At 42.9% G+C, this 19667-nt stretch overlaps 1 protein-coding gene across 2 annotated transcripts in view; it reads right to left on the reverse strand.

Moving 5' to 3' along the window:
* Positions 1-3699: 3699 nt before the first annotated feature.
* The window catches only part of ngfa (nerve growth factor a (beta polypeptide)), a 56739-nt gene continuing 40771 nt past the window's right edge, over positions 3700-19667 (reverse strand). For both annotated transcript variants that reach the window (XM_035644799.2, XM_035644800.2), the window contains exons 2-3: positions 5168-5275; positions 3700-5015 (exon numbers count right to left, since the gene is read on the reverse strand). In XM_035644799.2, the coding sequence (XP_035500692.1) occupies positions 4123-5015; positions 5168-5275 (1001 nt within the window). In that variant the 3' untranslated portion in view covers positions 3700-4122. The remainder of the gene's footprint in view (positions 5016-5167; positions 5276-19667) is intronic.

Below are 19667 nucleotides of genomic sequence, written 5' to 3' on the forward strand. Positions count from 1 at the left end.
CTGCCATCGATCTTGTCATGCACATACAGTAGAGTCAGGGAACGGGACTATTTGATGACAGAATATCTGCAAAGTCAGACGTCACTCACTGCACAGAGCAAGCGTTATTAAAACAGCAAGTGCTCAAGGGAAAGTCTAAAGCCTTAATGGGGGAATTGGATTTGTTAGATCTGATGAAGTCTCCGTTTTGTTTTGTAATCACATTATTAGATGACAGCACCATTTCATTTTTACGAGGAAGAAAAGATGACGGCAAGGTGCTGAGGCATTTCCTTACTGCACAATGAGGGATCACAGCCTTTCCCAAACCAGAAAGTGAAACAACACGGGCCCCCAGCCTCCAACAGGAGAAAAAGATAAATAAATAACTTGCCTAATCAGTCATCAATTTCACTGACTCACCAATTCTCCAAGGATGGATTGGGAGGTAAAATAGATTAGTCTTCTGTCTGTTTGCTCCACGTGGCACTAGATTTAGTCCTGGCGTGATCCGTGAAGGAGTTCCACTCCACACAAAAACTAGCATTCACTTGGATTTAAGGTTGAGAAATACATATCTAACACAAATGTTTAATAGTGTAAAAAGATGACAGCTTAGATCCACAGGTCAAAGGTCAACTCACTGTGACATCACACTGTTCTGCATGTGACCATGTTTCCTGTAACGTGACCGGTTGGCGGTTGCAAACAACAACAAGGCCTTAATTTTAGTTTCATACTATTGATGGGTTATTGAGTCAAATATTACCCTATGTTTTTCTTTTTCTTTTTTTTTTTTTTTTTACAATTTACTGTATTTGTTACAAAATGGGATTCTTAGTTAATCTTAGTAAATTAATGAAAGGGAAAGAGAAACCCCTGTGCCGCTGGATTTCTTCCCCCAGTGTCTTCCCAGTGACTGGGAGCATGTAACTCGGCAGCAACACCATGTTAAACATAAATATTTTCCCCACAACCATGGAGAGCGACTGTAACACTCAAGGTGCAGTTCATTTTATTACTGGGAAATTGGGAACTGGTTAGAAAATGTCCTTATAGAGGAACAAAATGGCCCTGCCAAGCTGAACACTAGAGGAGAGGAGGAGTCAGACAGGAGGGACATGATGAAGAAAGAGGTAGAGAGGGAGAGAGAGAGACAAGGCCTCGAAAAAAATACATGTACGTAGATGATTTATCAAGGTTAAAAATCTTTTCAGCCATTCACACGTTTCTCTCTTTGAGCTGAAGAGAGCGCTGTGTACCACACATTATGGGAATTGTGGAGCAGAAAGTTTGGTTTGGATGCTGACCAGGGCAATGCCAAACGAGAAAAGGCTGATAAGACTGGAACAAGAGCGCCGTGTCCCTGCTGGCCAGTTGTTGTTGGCTGTTGGTGACTCAGTTGCTATGTGGTTCCCAAACATGTGAGCAAGAATAATGTTTGCCGGTCACAACCTCCTTAAAAATAGATAAAAAAAAATAGCTGCAGCATCACTTTACATCTCACCATGATACCTAATGGAGTCCATTCTTCTTTTGGCGTGGTCTTCGACGGATGGTTTGCTTTGGCAGATAGGTGGATTCATCCTGTTGTGTGTTATCCACAGCCTTGGGGTCATCACTGCTACCATAGCAATTTTAATCCGAAGAGTTTCTCCTTCTCTGCTAAATGGGTGGGGTCAGCAATAGCTGTTGTTACTATTTGGGTCAGCGCCTGGACATTTTCCCCTCAGCTCAGAGGTCGTTATTGATCAAATGCTGCGATACTTTCTGGCTGTGAGGGTCAGCGGTATAGCCTTGGATCTGTAACGGAATTGAGGCTTAGTAGAATTTCTTTGGCTATTGAAAAAAAAAACTATGGTAATTACATTTAGATTTAGGACACTAGCAGTGAAAGAGATTTCTATCTGTGGCAGCATAACACCATCTACTGGCAAGGCTGCAAACATTGCCCATGTGTTAATTTAATCCCTTGTCTCTTGAGAACAATGTACGAGTTTGCAGATATCACCTTCATCGTTCTCACTGTACGTGCAGGATTTCCTCAGAGTGTAACTTCACAGCCACTGCAGCAAAGCGGAGGGAAAATGGGTATTGTGGTCAACAAGCCAAACTTCCTGTTTGCAGTTTCTGCAAAAAACATTACACCAGGCAGCCTTGCTGTAATGGGGTTGCCTGGCAACACATCGGAAAGCCCCGGGGACGGCCTTTGAAGCAGCGGCATTAGTGAGGAGGCGAGGGAGGGTGCAGCATTCAGCTTTCTGTGAGAAGACAGATGAGTGCGAGCGGATGTGCGGTTAGGTGACGGCTAACATCTATCGATTAAAGTTTTCTACTTGACCACAAGAGGGCAGCATATGCTTGCAAAGAAGGATGCTTGGTGGGCTCTGTCAAAAATGTGCTTCATCGACTTAAAATAGGTTAGCACTGTCGCCTCACTGCAAGAAGGTTCTCGGTTCAAACCAACCGACCAACAATGGTCGGTTGTCTATGTATGTTGACCCTGCGATGTCCAGAGTGTACCCTGCCTTCTCGCCCACAGTGTCAACTGGGATTAGCTACAGCTCCCCTGCGTCACTCAAAAGGATAAAGCGGTACAGATAAAGGATGAATGGATGGAATTTAAATTATCAGACTCGTAAAGTTGCTCATTCGTCATAAGCTGGCTGTTCTACATGTCTTATAGACGCCTGTGTCAGATTTTATATGGTGCATATTCAAAAAATCACATTCATTCAACAAAATGACCTTATTATGACTGTTCAGCTTGATTACAGCATAACCCCTATCACTGAGAGAAACATGACAAATGCATTTACTTCTGTTCAGGGAAAACCGGGGTCACTGAATAATAGTTTAATTAGCACATAATTAATGTGAATCATATGCTGTGGCTCACAATGTGACCAGATCTCAGCCCAACTGAACCCTAATGTGAGATTGTGGAGCGATGTACTGAACAGCACTTTCCACCACCATCAACAAAAACACTAAATAAGGGAATATTATCATTTAAAACTGTTCCGGTGGCTCAACACCTTACTGAGACACTTTTACTGGTCTCTGTGTACAACATTCTTTCCTCACACAGACTCGCAGTCGGTGCACACAGCTGTTATCCAAGGTGAGAGGAATTCTGCCGCGCCGCCAGTTCATCTTCCTCTGTGTGTATAAAACTCAGGGGCTGGACACACACACAGTGTGAACAACATTCCTTCACCCCGGGAAGAGCCTGAACTGGCAAATGGATGTACGAAAGTATGAAAGGGATGTTCAGTCTTTATCTGCTGCGTTCCTCTGAAGTCAACCCTGCTCTGCCATTGTGCTGGTAAGGACTCGAGGAAAAAGGGACATTGACACAGTGAACTGTCTGGGAAATCCTTTGCGTTGGCTATCGGGGTGTTTGGACCAGAGTTACCGTGTCTCTACTTTAAATTGCAGTCCCTCCCTAACATGGTGCATGTTGAGTGATGAGCAGTTGCTCAAGAATTAATTTCCCTTCTCAGACAGTTTTATTTAAATATTTTAGGAGCCTTTAGTTGGGTTTTCTCCCCTTCCATAATAGGTCAAAATAAAACATACTTGTGTGTAGTAATTTTTTTTATACCCCAATAATCTTTTCAATATCCCTCTGATTGCGGTCACAAGATGGATAATAATTCATAATAACAAGAGCAGTTTTAAAGTCAAAATGTGAACAACTTATACTGACACAACAAACCAGGCAAGTACTGAGGTGTTTAATAAATAACAGCATGAACAACACAACAACAATAACAATAACAACAACAACAACAACATTAAAAGCTTGAATTCATTTTGTATATATACACATATCGTATATATTTTCATATTTGACTGTATAAACCATAAATATGACATGCGGTCCTCATAACTTAAAACAACCAGGACTTCTGAGACTGAGGTAGGGTCAGGGGCCAAGAGATTGGACAGGTGAAGCTGTGAGTGTGTGTGTGTGTGTGTGTGTGTGTGATGGTGCGTGTGTGTGTGTGTGTGTGTGTGTGTGTGTTTGGAGGTGGGGAGGAGGATTACAGTATTGGCAATAAATCTGCAGTGGCTGTTTAAGGAGAAATGTGTGTGTGCTTGGTTCGTAGTTCAGTGGTCAGGAGTTGTCCTCCCCGGTCAGTGCCCCAGTCGTCCCGCCCAAGACTTCCGGCTGAGAACACACACACACGCGGCGTTGATGCGAATGAAACGCCAGGCTGTCCGTTCCTTGAAGGTGGTCAGGGCGCTTACAAATATGTGTGTGTTGGTGCAGTAGGAGTTCCAGTGGCGACTGTCGATGCCGAGACAGCCCGAGTTGCCTGATTTGGGGCCCTGCTTGCCGCCCCGTACCCCCGGCCTTCCCCCGTTTGCATTTCCGGAGCCTCTGTGCGTGGGGTACCGGCAGGTGGTCTCGTAGAAGAACTGTTTCTTCACCACATTGTTGATTGTAACGTTGGGCAGCACTGTCACCTCATTCCCAGCTATGTCTGTGGCTCGTGTCAGGTTGCCCACCCAGGTATTAATGCTGTCACATACCGAGTATTCTCCTCGGTGCATGGTGTGCGATCCCGCTCTACGCCTCACCCTCACCCCCCTCACCCCTTCAATGTCATAGCCCTCACCTTCCAGGGCGTCATGCGACGGTGGCACCTCGCTGAAGACAACACGGGGCGAGGAGCGGTAGCGTCTCTTGGAGAAGAGCTTGGGGTCCACGACTGGGAGGGAGGGGTCCGGAGACGATGAGTGTATGGCGACAGAGCTCCTGTCTTGGGAGTGTGAAGCTGCCCGATGGTGCCTCTTGGTCCTGTGGTGGCTGGTCCTGTGATGCTCCTGTGAAGAATGGTGTTCAGAAAGCTGGTCCCCCGCAGCTCTCTGCTGCTGTCCTGCTCTTTGATTGGCTGCCGTCTGCTGTCCTGCTCTGTGGTTGGCCGCCCCGGCACTCTGGGCCAATCCACCTCCCATGTTCAGTACAGCCTGGACGCCGATCAGGAGGAGCAGGACCAGTGGTGACGACCTCATGGGCACACGTCCTAAAACAGGAAAAGGTCAGACAGTGTTCATAACATAGATTATGTAATAATGCAGTTCATTGTTTTGTCCATTTTCCCCATCACAGGAACATATTTGGTCTTAGAGGATGGATGGTCTGAGTGTTGCTGCTGTGGTGAGTGTGTATGTGTACCTGTGGAATGTGTCCAGTTGAAGTGGGAGCCCCGGTGGACTCTAGAGCCAGACTCCAGTGCAGGCCGGGCCCCTCGTGCCTGCCATCTGGACCCCCTGAACCACAGCTCTGTAACACGCATGGATTCACAACTCAGCTTTTCATATATTTCAAATATAGATAGACCGATAGACAGATAGATAAATAGATAGATTATACTTTATTGATCCCAAACTGGGACACACAACACACCATACGAATATGTAAAATACAAGAAATACAAACGTAAAGATTCTGTTTTTTTATTCTTATTTTATTTCTTATAACAATTTCCCCTTGTGCTTCTACTCTTTTGTGCAGCTGTGCCACATATAAATTTCCTCAACAGGGATCAATAAAGGTACAACTTATCATATCGTATCCTATCTTATAAATGCCGAAAAGGTGTTTATTCAAACTAATTTCAAATTTCTCATCTACGTAAGTTGTACTTATTTAAGACGTTGCTTTTTATGAAACATCAAAAATACAACTTGACAGTAAATATACAGACAACAAGGGAAACTAAAAGGGAAAATAAATTATCATAACATAATAAAAAATCGACATAATTTCAGGTTATTTCTAATATCTTGATAATGTGCTTCCATCCTCCGAGATTTATCCAAGTAACTGGCTCACGTAAATGTTTAGTTTGTGAATAGTTTCACTCCATGTTAAACTTCACATTATAAAGGACAATAGGAAACAAAAATGTAAAACATGTTTAGCAGTGTAGATGAGATTCTTTTCAGGGCACTGAGAAACTCTCTGGCCTCACCCTCTCATCCTGACCGCCACTGCTCTCACACGCAAACACAATTCATCATCATCATCATCATCCCACCTAATCTCACGCAAAGTACACACACACTCTCGCCATGTTTAACTCTCAGAGCTTCGGCTCGCATGCACTGGAACGCGTGGCATGTCACACCTCATTAGATGTTACATGTATGCTCAACGAAGAGCAACATGCATTCACATGATGTGTGCGACATGAATGTAGCTGATGTGAACACGTACACGTGTGTGCGCGCACAAACTTTGTCACACATGCAAACAGTGTCTTTTAGACATGTGCATGTAGGAATGCATGTAAGGTTGTTTTTATGAATAGCTCGCATGCTAAGATGCCAGGATGTGTATGAATACACACACACACACACACACACACACACACACACACACACACACACACACACACACGCACACATGCCCTCTAACACAAACACTCAGATCTTTGAAGTGAGTTGAAACTGGTGTGTCAGTATTTTTGACTTATCGGCAGTGTTCTGTAAAATCCATTTTGTCGGTGCGGTGTTGGAATGCCACAGCATTTTGTTGTAAATATTTGCCTCAGCATGTTGTAAGAGGTACAGCCCCCTAGTTGCATATATAGAAAAGTTTAGAAAGCAAATAGTGATTCATGGCAGTATTATCTGTTTAAAAAAATTAATATATTATTTTAATTTATGTTCCTTTGCACTCATGGTTGCCGAGAAAATAGATTGCTGTGAAATCCTCCCTGTGCAGCACAGAACAACCAGAAGAGGTCAGTGTCGCCTGCTCCGACCTGGATTCACAGGCAAAGTCAAGCAGCTGAGATGTATCAAAAACATCATTGATCCTGTTCCCTGCATGACAGAAGTTTAGCATCTTAAATCATTTTCAGGTATTCTCCCCACAAGCTAAGAATATATAGGTCCCTGAGTTTTTCTTTTTGAAATTGTATTATTCTTCTATACTCAGTTGTCTACAAGAAAGTTGTGGAAAGTGCAGAGATGTGCTCACATGCTGTACTTAGTATAATATTGAGAATAAAATAGAGAAAATCATTCCTTACTTGAGGATTTATTAAAGGCTACGCCATACTTCCCGTCCACCATGTTTCAGATGGAAAAATCCTACTTTTTACTCGCCCACATTGTTGTGATAACTTTAGTTAGTGGTTTAGATGTTTGAGACATGGCTCAGCTTCTCGCTTGTAGCCTATTGTGAAATGTCTGTGGAGATTCTCATTCATTGAGGACATCACAACAGTTTTCCAATAGGGCGTTGAATCAGGAGCAACTGGACTTTCCAGAATCTACTACCAAGTCCAGTTGCTCATGATTCAACGCCCTTTTGGATACCTGTTGTGATATTTGTGTGTGCAATTAGTACTTTTATAATGTTACTGTCTAAATAATTGTAAATTTGTTCAAATCCTATGGCAAGCTGTTGAATATGATGTATTAGAGTACATTCACTTCCCCTAAACCACTTATATAGTTAAGTTAAACACAATATTAAATGCTGCTTACATCTTAATGCATCAATAATAATAATTCAATAATATAATGTTTTGATACTACTTTTACGTAAGTTTAATTCTGAAATGTAGGCCTTAAACTAAATGTCATGAAATTCTTTTACATTGCAGTATTGCTGTTTTTACTTGAATAGAAGATCAAACATTTTCTTCAGTCACTGCCACAAGGTATTTCATCTGCAAAACAATCCAGTTTTACAACCGTGGCTGATGGAGGGAGCTATTGTTTGAGTCTTTTCTTTCGAAACGGACCCACCGGTGATATCTTTTGGCTTCAATAAACATAATCATACACACACACACACACACACTCACACACATGTGGAACTGGTCCAAACAGACGGTGAGCTGATTGATCCAGGCTGACGGGCAGCCCACTATTTACACGGCCCAGGGTGAGCCGGGAGGATCCTAATGTTAAAAATATGTGCCGTGTGTTTAATGCCGGTGGAGCCAGCGTAAACACTGCGGCGCAGGAGCACAGAGGTCAGAGCGGTTTGTGGAGCACCTCTGACTTATGGGATTACCTCAGCACAGGATGCGAATGTGTCTGACTACCTCTCTGACCCTCTCTCTCACACAAACGCTGCATGCACAATACCATCACCGCCATACGTACATGAGCTCGTACGATCTAACCGGGTTCGGATGAGCTCTCAAAAACTGTTTGTTTGCTTCATGGTTTTGCGAAAACAAAACCCCACTCTGCTGCAGACATTGTGTTCTGGCTGCGCTGGCAAAGTTACATCTTTCAGCCACACTTGCTGACGGGGGCCTGGAATAAAATGCGAGCTGAAATGCTTCAATGGACCAACATACCTCCTATATCAAACTGTGGGAGGAGGGCGATCCACATGGTACTGACAAAACAGGAAGTCTCGACGTGGCGTGTGAGGCTCCCCGCACTTCGACATGCACAGGACAGTGAGCTACTTTTCATCTTTAGTACGGCTGCATAAAAACCGGAGCACACACAAACACATGGGATGTTGCGTGAAGAATAAAAGAGCGAGTAGGAGACGGTCCCGCTCACGTGTGCCTGCCAAACAATGACAAAGGTATTCCATTTAACAAACACTGCTTATACTTTGTGCTGTGCCCTTTGTACATGGGACTATAACACTACTTCTACACTACGACTACTATCTATCTATCTATTAAACTAAACAGAGGATTTGCTCGATAGCATTTTTAAAAAAAAGAACTTTGCACCAAGGAGGTTGCTCATGGCTTTCTGTAACATCTCCCTTTAAGGAGGTTCCCTTTCTCACAATAGGCCGACTGCCTAGTTTTACCAAACTGTAGTTAAAGACCATTAATTCTGCAGTCATCCATCACTTAAAAATGCAGCGATGGCATGGGCGATCAAGGCACCACATGGCACTGCCAGGTTTAAACAAGATTGCCAATGTTGATGAAAGCGCGGGGAGGGAAGACGTATACGTCCAGCAGCTGCTCGCTTGGGACCTGGGGAACCAATCCTTAGTCTGCACGAGAGGAAAACACTTTGGACAAGGAGTAATTACTTTGCCCGAGGCAGCGGAGCCCAGTCACACTGTTACTGGTACTGACTATGTCGGGTTTGCCAGTAACACATTTTCATTCAGTCTGCCATAGCACGAGACGCACCATAGATCAGAGCGCCGTGCCTACGAGCATATGGTAACAGTAAAACACTGTGCGCCGACTGTGACAACAAGGCAGCTGTGCCAAATCATGAGCAGATAAGAGAGTGCTGTCATTAATCCAAGGTTAGTTTACAGCCAGCCAGGGGTTCTTCCTATCTGATGTGATGCATTAGTCATTAGTTACACGTCCTTGTTAAAAGATGTGCAGGAGCGGCGTGTCAGCGGCTCCCTCAAACAAACACACACACACACCTCTCTCCAGGAGTGATGACAACAGCATCAGATTATGAGGGGGTGCGAAAGCGAGACTGACAGCTCCAGACAGAGAGAGGAAGAGAGCGAGAGAGAAAACGGAGGCTGAGAGAGAGAGTGATGCGGAGAAAAACAGAGAGAAGCAAACAGTTTTTTCCTGCGTCTCTCATCGGCTCAGTGTATTGCAGTTCCTCCCGCTGTCATCCACCGCAAATTATTTTCCGAAAGGGATGACCGCCAGGTCAGCTTGCTCTCTTTCACTTTCACACACATCCAAATGTTTGAGGATACATTCATTTCCTCTAATGCTCATTAATCAACGTGTGAAAGAGGCAGGGACATATAAGGACCGGACTTTGTGGACCACATGAGGGGAAGGTGGAAGGTGCCATTGGAAATAATACACATGTGCATCACATGTCATCTCTTGGGACGTCTTTTTCTCATCCAGTTGCTGTTTGATTTCCCTGTTTCAAACCAGACAATCTGCTTGACATAGTTTGGATAAGCTCCCATGCGAAACCGATACAACATCCAAGGCACTGTCACGAATCGAGGTCTTGTCACGCAAAGTGATGTCATGTTCAAAGCACAAATTAAGTTACACTCTCCCAGACGTTCTTGAGAGGCTGTCAGTGAGACGGCTACTCTTGGAAAAGCTTCAAACGTCTGGTATGTGGGATGCACAGCAAAGGTCAGCGTACTGTCCATGATTGCACTGAAACACATGGCTTATCAGTCATTCTGTGGTTAATAAATATTTCAAAAGTACCATTACAATTCAAATTGCTGTGAATTCTTATTGCAGGCAAATAAAAATGAACAAACTATACCAATGCATTGTATTAAAATCCCTACATCATGAATTTACATCATTGAGTCTCCCTAATTTTGCATGGTGTGAGAAGAGTAATTGTTCTATATTACAGAAGAGTCAAATATCTGTCAGTTGTAATTCCGTCAACACCTGAATGCTGTCGGACTATACGCGGTTGACAGTTGTAATGGGATTAGCAGAGACGAAAGGTCGGCCTCGGCTCGGCCCTTTGCCCTTGTCGTCATGTTAAAAAGACATTTCCTGTGAGAACCATGTGGCACCTGTCGCGCATAAACGTTGCTGCTCAGGCCTCAGGACACAGGAAGAGAGAGAGAGACCGGCTACACAGGCAGCGTCGAACTGGAAGGCACACACACACACACACACGACCTGTTAAAGCACTTGACTCCTCAGTGCGATGACCAAATGATGCAACATATGAAGAACAAGAGAGGATTTACTGTACAACGTGTTGTGGTATGGGCTTTCATCAGCCTGCGTTATAATGACGGGTTTACTGAGTACAGCCATAAAATCTGCTTGGCGACTACAACACAGACGCATATATATTTCCAACTTTCAAATCTATGTCTCCAAACATAAGTAGCTTTCAAAAGACCGGCCTATTTTCTGATGCTGGCAGCCGCACAGAGGCATGTGCTTCACTTCACACAGCCACTGTAACATGCTGCCAACAAGATCCCTGACATTGATCAGTCTGAGGCTTTACCAGCAAGTATATTTCAAACAAATTTACCTACAAGAAAAACTATAAATGAAAACGGTACCATGCAGCGGGCAGGGTGATATACAGTATATACAGTACAAGTCATCTGTAGTTCATTTCATGTTTTGATGTATAGTTGGCGCCGGTCGGATTTCATTTTACACTGGGGTTTCTCTTCATCAGCTGTGGTGAAATAAAAGCTTGTTTATCTGTCCAGGGCATCTTGAGAATATCAAGGAAGCAGGGAGGCAAGGTGTGGAAACGGAGAGGAAGGGACACTGGCAGCGTGCCAGTGTCGACATCCAGCTGTTTTGTTTCTCTGTCTGTGAGTCTGTCTCTCATTTATTTGATTTCTCTATTCCTGCTCCTGGAATCTTACTTAATGCTCGTCTCAGGGTCAAAATCCAGAGGTTACTTCCTGGAGACATGGCCGTGTCTGTTGTCTAACAGAGAGAACAGATTCCACACTTTGCACGCACATGCAGAGCATTGCTCCTGTGGGACGTTATATGTGTTTGAGAAAAAACGAATTTATCGATCACATCCACGGGCCGACATCTGATCTCTTTTTCCAAATTGGCTGTATCAAACGGAAACATCGCGCGTACATATTTTTTTCTTGTGGTGTAGACTAAAATAAATAATTGTCTGCTGCTTCAGAGGCTACACATGGAATATTCTCAACACAGGAAATAAGATTTCAATTAGCATCCCCAGTGGAAGGAATCTATCTTGGAACGAGGATAATTAAAACAGTTGGTCTTGTGCCTGCATATGGCTCCAATTTTATGCTTTCACTAATACAAACTTTCCAAGACGAGATGTCAAAGTACTGATACGTGTAGTTTATCTGACAGTAAATACCTACTAATTTAATCTATCCAACCTACCTGTCAGACAATTGCATGCCAATGTGAATATCATGTCTCCACTACAATCTTTATCTCTTTGAGGTAGCAGGTCTCAAAGGCACTTCAACACTGACATGGCTCCTATTCCCATCCAAGATGCTGAAACACAGTTCCAGGAGCAACAGGCCTTTATTTTGGTTTGCACTATATCTGTCTGGGTTGAGGAGGATCTTTTTTTTGGTTTGAATCTGCTTTGAAGCTAAGACTTCACACGTCTTCAGCAATGCATCATGCAACATGTGGTAAAACTTTTACGTCTCTCCACTGGCACAACATTTGTTCCAGAGTCATTTTCTATTTGCGAGGGCAACCAGGAGACGAAGCAGAGACACGGCAACAGTGTAACCTCACCCCGCTCTTAACTGTCTTACAGTAAGTCAAACAATGATTCATCATAATAGAAAGATTGAATCCTTGCGTTTTTTTGTTTTTTTTTGTGAATGGCATCCAAAATAAACATGGTTGCCGACATTCAGTTTGGCCTCTAGATGAAAGGGATGAGTATCAAATAGAATCTGTAAACTGGAACAATGCCGCTCTTTGTAAAACAAGGAATATCTTTTTTTCCCTTTAAAAAAAATGGTTCTTCGCCCTTTTCCCGAAAAAATAAACAGCCATAATTTTTTGACCCATTATGTAATGCAAGTATTTCTTGTTCTTCAACAGGTAGATTGTATATTATATTACATTATAAAAACATATATAATTTATTTATTAAAGCCCCTTTCCTCTATAAACAAATGTAATTTGGATTTCATATCACAAACTGAGAACTATTGTGCCCACAGGTCAGTTCAGCTGTTCAACAAATTTGTTTTTGAGAGAACTATACTGTCATACTTTAATTCTACTTTTGCTGCATAAGAATGTCCTTTCAGACTATGAATTTTAGTCCTTAAAATGATGCTTTCTCAGAGCAGAACTCCAGGCATCAGGTTCCTTCTTTCCCTCTGTCTCCCTTCCTAACGGGGCCCATCCCCAGTCAACCCAGCCTCTCCCTGAACCGGACCAGCAGACGTGGGGGGCCAGTAGTCCAGCCCATGAAGGCAAAAACGCACACAATGATTAACATTTTTTCCAGACCCCTCTTTTTTTATGACCTTGACATTCAACAATCTTCTCATGACAAGTGCTTAATCTTTTGGCATGGCTGTGGTAAAAACTCCCCCCTTCCTGGTGAGAGTCTAAGATCGCCCCAGTGGAACAGTGAGCGGAGGAGGGCCAGGGGCAAGAATGCCTGTATGGACACAGAGAGCGAGACGGAGACAGAGAAATGGAGAGGAAATAATCAGAGATATCAAGGGATGGGGAGAGGCAACAAGCAATGGAGGGCGGCACAGAGATGGGCAATGAGAGGTCTTGGGAATTGGATAAATAAAGGAGCGTGTGATGGGAAGAAGCAGAGCAAGGAAGGGCAAGGCTACAGGGGTCAGACATATATACAAAAGAAAATGGAAGGATATGGAAGGAGGGAGGAATGAGGGGAGTTGCAAAGATTTGATGAGTGAGGCAAAGAAGGCGTTTGATCCCATCAATGTTTGCTTCAGCAGACGACATTGATTTTGAGCTTTTGCAGCTCATCTTGGTCATTTGCTGTGTCGAAGCAGAGTAGCGCTCATGTAAATAAGCCACCCGGGATGTACACCTACTATATATCAGCACGTACTGTACATGACATCACCAACATTGATTATGTGAAATAAATATCAGTCATGTTTCTTATAAAGATCAGAAATGATGTGAGATTCAATCATTCACGTCATCAGCCTGAGTGTGATTTGACTCATCTTTAGCAATTTGTTCACTGTGCACAGCTCTGAGAAATTGAGCTTATAGATCTTGAAGCTTTTACTCTGTGAGAAAAAAATTTCAGAGGCGTAAATTGACACATACGCTCACTCAGTCAATCAAATTTCCCATTACGTCCCTCTTGCGCTGCCCTTTTCCACCTGATGCCATCGGCAAGGGTGGGGGCCCATAGACGTAAACTGGGTATATGATGCGTCAGACGTTCATGCATTTAGGCTATTGTATCCTCTTTGTGCTCCTACTCGGATTCTGTAGTTAAATGATACATTGACATATGTCAGATATTCCCTTCTTGAGGCATGTAATGGGAATGAGCTACATATAATATAAAGTGTCGACAGCTGATACAGTACAAGGAAAGTGCTCAAGCTTCAAGGTTGCTTGGTCACTTTGAACTGGTGAAACCTGGATTTGATTGGATGAACTTCAAATTCACTTTTCTTGAGGCCCGGTGGTTTGGGGCAAGAGGTCAACCAACTAGAGCGGCATCTTTGAAGCTTACCTCCTGGTAAATTCAGAGAATAAGGGCTTCAGGCACTTCTGCATTGTCTTAATTTCTCCGGACCTAGTGACTACTTCCATTTTTATATACTAAATGCTAATTGTTATTTTGTCGTCACTCCCGGCATCTGTTTGATTACAAGTCTTACCCTTCTCACCAAAGACTTGACCCGGCCATTTTCTGTTCTGTGTGGTCTCCACATCGTTCTGTCATCTCCCTCTCTCTCTGTTTCTGTCCCTCCACTCCCTCCCTCTCCCCCTCTGGCTGATGTCAACCACCTGTCTGCGTGGGACCTCCCAGGCCCATCCTCTGTCTGTTAGCAGCATACTGTGTCCAGTGCGTGAGTAGGGATATGGTGAAAGAGATTAAGTGGCTGCTTTCCAGACTGTCTTCATGTGTGTTCATGTGTGTATGTGACCTGCAGCGAGGGTTTAGATAAATTCATATTTACTGTGGAGCTTGGTGCATGGACTTAACAGGGAATCCAGCTGAGAGAAATGGCTTCCTACAGCGTCATCCTCCCCAAATGGCACACCATTAGTTTGAAATAAAACAAAAGTTGATGACAGAAAAGTTGTTTTTGGGGATCCTGTCTGGCATAAGCAACTGTACGAAGAATGATGCCGTATTCACTTTGCAGGGGACGTTGCGTCACTGCAATTGCAGTAACAGAACAGCTGCAGAAACAAGTGGGGTGAAATGGACGAGAATAAGGAGCAAAAATGTTTTGTCATGCCGTTGGATGTCAGAATAGGAAAGGCAAAAAAAGGTTATGTTCGCAACATTAGCGTGTAAGCAGAAGTAGCATGTAAACAAACCAAACAGCACAAAGACAGTATTCATGCAAGCATTTAATGAATAGGACATAAAGTATTATTACACATTTAATTGGATCCCAAAACAGTCCAGCTGTTAATACCTTAACAACAAACCAATAAAATAATTGGGGAAGGCGTCCGGCTGATATCATTCTGTTGTAAATTAACATCTGACATAGCTAATTGTTAATTTCTGGCACCAGTTTGGCTGTTTACAAACACAAAACATCTGATGAATTTCTGCTCATTGTGTAGGAGACCAATCTGCTAAGACCAATAAGTGGGTCATCCTCTTAAATACTGTGGGCCCAAACAAGTATAATCCCAATAAGAGCATAATAAGTGGTTTCACTTGTATCCTTGGGGCTAAGGCGTGTGTGTGTGTGTGTGTGTGTGTGTGTTTGATGCGTATCCAACACAAACACACATGTAAATCCACAAGTACACACATGCGCTTTGCTCACACTCACACTCACACTCACTCAAATTCCTCCAGTGCTGGAAAGGTTTATGTATCTATTATCTTCCTATGCTTGAAAAAAACGTGATCGCTTGAAATACACACACATTTGTAGAGACAGATTATGTGAGCATTTTCCGGCGTTGTTTAGAGCAGTCTATTTCAGGTTTTATAGGTTGAATTCCAATATTTAAAAAATAAACCAAGTATTCTTGCTCTGTTGTTGGCAACAAGTGGGAGTTTCATGTCCAGGCAAGCTACACTGTAAGCTGCCTAATTGGGATAAAGGGGAAGGAAAGTGAGAGTGAGACAGTGTCATCACAGAGTCAGTCACACACACACACCCACACACACTCAAATAAAAAAGGGGTTGGGTTGTGGTGAAACAATTTTTAAACACACGTGCACTAAGTCAACAGATTAAGACCACAACCGTGTTATTCTAGCAATGTTCAACAGCCCTGGCAATGTAGGTGATTTATCAGCTACTGTGCGTTTGCGCTGCGTGCACTCGCATGAGGGGAAAGACAGTCATAGGTGAAAGTCATACAGGCATTTAATGTGGAATGAGCAGGCATGTCTGCACATTTAGCTGTGATCTTTTTGAAGCATATGTTGCGCACGCTCGCACAGAAACAGAAAGACGGGCAGACACAGGCAAACGGACCCTGTGATGGAACAGCTGTCGAAGAATCAGAGCTGCAACTGTCAAACAGAGAGACTGTCTTGCATTAACAGCCATAGAGTCAGTGTGCGGCAAAGTCCAAACACAGCAGTGTATTATTCTTGATTTTGTACAGCGAAATAAAGGAGCTGATAAACAGGTCCACATGGGAGGGAGGTGGTGGGACAAAAGAATCCTGTGCATGTCTGACAAATATTCTGTTCCAGCCCAGCGAGTTACAAATGTCAAACAATGTTAGCTGTGATATCTACTGAATATAAGTTCTGCCAAACATTGTGAGAAGTTGTTTGTAAAGGAAACGTCAACAAGAATGACCTCCGGGTCAGGATTTTACCCCACAAACACAGGCGTAACCCCGGTTCCAAACTTTGACCTTTTACCTCTCCCGCCGAGGCCAAGCAGAACATTTAATCGGTTTCACTTTACACCAGATGTTCTAACCCCATTCTGTGCATTGACCTGCAGCTCTAGCAACCCAAAGTATAACCAAAGCAGGATATGCTTTTACATTTGGCCCATGAGTTATTATATGCTCATTTTCCCCTAAGACTGGAGATATACTTGCTGACAACAGACTCCATTGTGAGTGTAATTGATGACATACTTGCCTATGTACTATGGAATGGAGGATACTAGTGGAGGATACCTGTGAACGGCACATTAGAGAGATCAGACCATATAGATCTAACAGATTTGCATGATATAGTTAATAAGGCTTACATAAGCCATACAAATCAATCTTCTGGGACCTGGGATTAAAAACAAATTCGATTTTTATATGTTTTGGTAGATATTTTTGTCAGGAAGACAAGAAGAGACAGGGCGAAGATGACGCTGTCAAACTAAAAAATCCAATCAGAGGTTAATCAGTTCTGCAGATAACATGGGTATGACAGTCATCAGCTGAGAACAGATGTTTGCATAAGCAGTATTCTTAACTGATGGAGATATTAACCACTATGTCTAACAGGCAGATGGAGCCAGTTCATTGGTCTGCCTCAGGCTTCTGTGGTCTGATAAGAAATCTTGTATCGTGGAGAGATCAGACAAAATCGTTTTGCGTGAACAAATCCTTTAATTATTTTATTTTGTTCTAAATTAATGCTCAGCCTATATATATATATATATATATGTATGTCTCAGACAATGCGTTGCCATAATCCTGGTAGATTTGATATTAATCATATGCTAACATGTCCACACAACACAACAGTGCTGTGGCAATAAAGACGCATTAAAATGATTTTTCTTGAGCCCTGTTTATTTTGCTATAATGTATTTTTACTGTACTTTTCTTAGTTTAAGAAAGTGAAAATGTATTTTATGCACAACTCTTATTTGGACTTAATTTCCAATAGCAAACAGCAATTTGAAATTATTTGAACTGGCTACGTCCCAGTGACTTAGCTGTTCATAAAAATTGTGCTTCATTATTCATTCATGACAACAACAAAAAAGAAAAAAGAAAAAGTATTGCCTCTGAACATAATCCAGCAAACAATTACACTGTTACCACAACATAACTGGGAAAGCCGTTCGGTGGACATAGGAGTCGGGGCTGCTTTGTGCTGTGAGGGTTAGTGCAGTTGGTATTAGGCCCTCGGGTTAAAGAGCCACAGTTAAATTGACAGTCCAGGTGTGCTGTCGCTGCCTGTCCCTGCCCAGGTGTCCTATACAACCCGCTGCAGTCTAGACAGCTCACATTATTCCATCCTTTATGTTGTTGAGGGGTGGAACTTCTTCCTGTCATAATCTGAATGAGCACATTTTCACAAATATGCATGCCTATTGAGATGGCGGCATTATGTCACGGCTTCACACAGGAGCGTGTCGGAGGAAAATAAAAGCAGTTGAATCCAAATAAATTATGTGAATCTGACGTGTTGACTTAAAAGCTGTTTTTCGAACAAGCACAACTCCTGGCTTCGTAAAGGAATGGAGCATTTCCAGTTAAACCTCAGTAAAATAAGTCGTAGTTCAGTAAATTGATCTACTTTACTCTACGAGGTCAAACAAGTCAATTCTGGCTTGTAGGTTGTTGTGACCAGTGTTACTGTTATTTTTATGTCGTCATTGGATTTTAAAAAAAAACCTGAAATTGAATACACATAACCCAGTGAAAACAGTTTCTTCATAAACAGTTTTCCTTTTTCACTTCTCTCTCTCTCTCTATCTCTCTCACACACACACACACACACACACGCGCGCGCACACACACACGCGCTACACAAATCCACTGGTGCTAACATAGGGAAAGCTGTAATTCAGCTTCAAAGTGAAACCTGAGAGGGTCATGAATAATCACAGACATCTTTGTCTGCAAGGGAGAACAGCATTGTCCATCTGCCCTCTGTGCGCACACCCATGGCTTCAGCTGTTTTTAGCATTGCCCCTGCACGTCTACGTTTAGAGGATACGAGTTATGACCAGTTCGAGTATAAACCACGATCAAAGATAAATATATCAATTCTTTCTTCAGTGTACAAAGTCACGTCAAGATTATATTTAAATTGAACAAAACGTGACAGAATAAGCAATATTACAACTGCCCCCTCTCGTCTGCAAGCTTCTGGGTCATTCTTCACACACGAGTGAGCCAGCTGGGAAGCTAAGATGCACTGTAAACAGATTCAAATTCATGAGATTATTTGCCAAGGGGCAGCAGTTAAATGTTAGCAGCGGTGGTGGCTTCAAAAAGGCCCATATTGCACCATACCCGTATCACAATTAACCAAATTTGTCATCTGGACATGTTTAAAGTGTTTATTTTGCTCACAACTGATAACAATAAGTGCACTTTCCAAGCTCCAAAGAAGCCAACGTATGAAATGTGCTATATCTAGATATACTGTATATTGAGTGTGGTTTACTATTCATGGCTCTTTTGGGGGTCGTAGGCTGCTGTCTGGCCGCCAGTCAGTGTCACCATCACAACAGCCGGGTGACAATGAAACGTTTTGGATTGGCCACATATGAGAACACTCTCCAAACATGCAGATGGCTAAATTACGCGTTCAAAGCCAGCAGATTCATTGAAACCAACTGTTGCAAAAAAAAAAAGAGGACATTTTTCTGCTCAACAGTATTTGTTGAGATGTCATGTAAGATTTACGATATTGCAAGACGGCTGCGGCTTTGTCTGTTCACTTCCTCTGTGGACCAACAGCGAGGTGATGATAGTACAGTCAGCTCCCCTCCGGCACACGCTGGCAAGTCAATTGAAGCTCGTAAACAATTTTTCGAAATATTCTTTTTTTTCTTTTGCACAGAGTAGAGCACATATCTCCTGAGACAGCTTGACTCTCTGGCCTACGCTCAGAGTTTTGATAAGTTCCCTTATTCGACACAGATGTGCACACAAGCGGCGCAAAGTCATGGAAGCTGAGGACGCATAGATGCGTGCACGTGACCAAAATGTATAAGTTAACTGAATGACACCTTCACATTTAAATGGGACCAAAATAACACAACAGGCCAAAGGAAATAACTGCACCCATAGGACACCGTTAAAGCCTTTCAGTGTGTAACGTTTGTCTGTGTGAGTAAATGTTCGTCCACG

Source organism: Scophthalmus maximus, chromosome 3 (assembly GCF_022379125.1).
Source record: "Scophthalmus maximus strain ysfricsl-2021 chromosome 3, ASM2237912v1, whole genome shotgun sequence".
In the NCBI taxonomy this organism is placed as follows: Eukaryota; Metazoa; Chordata; class Actinopteri; order Pleuronectiformes; family Scophthalmidae; genus Scophthalmus; species Scophthalmus maximus.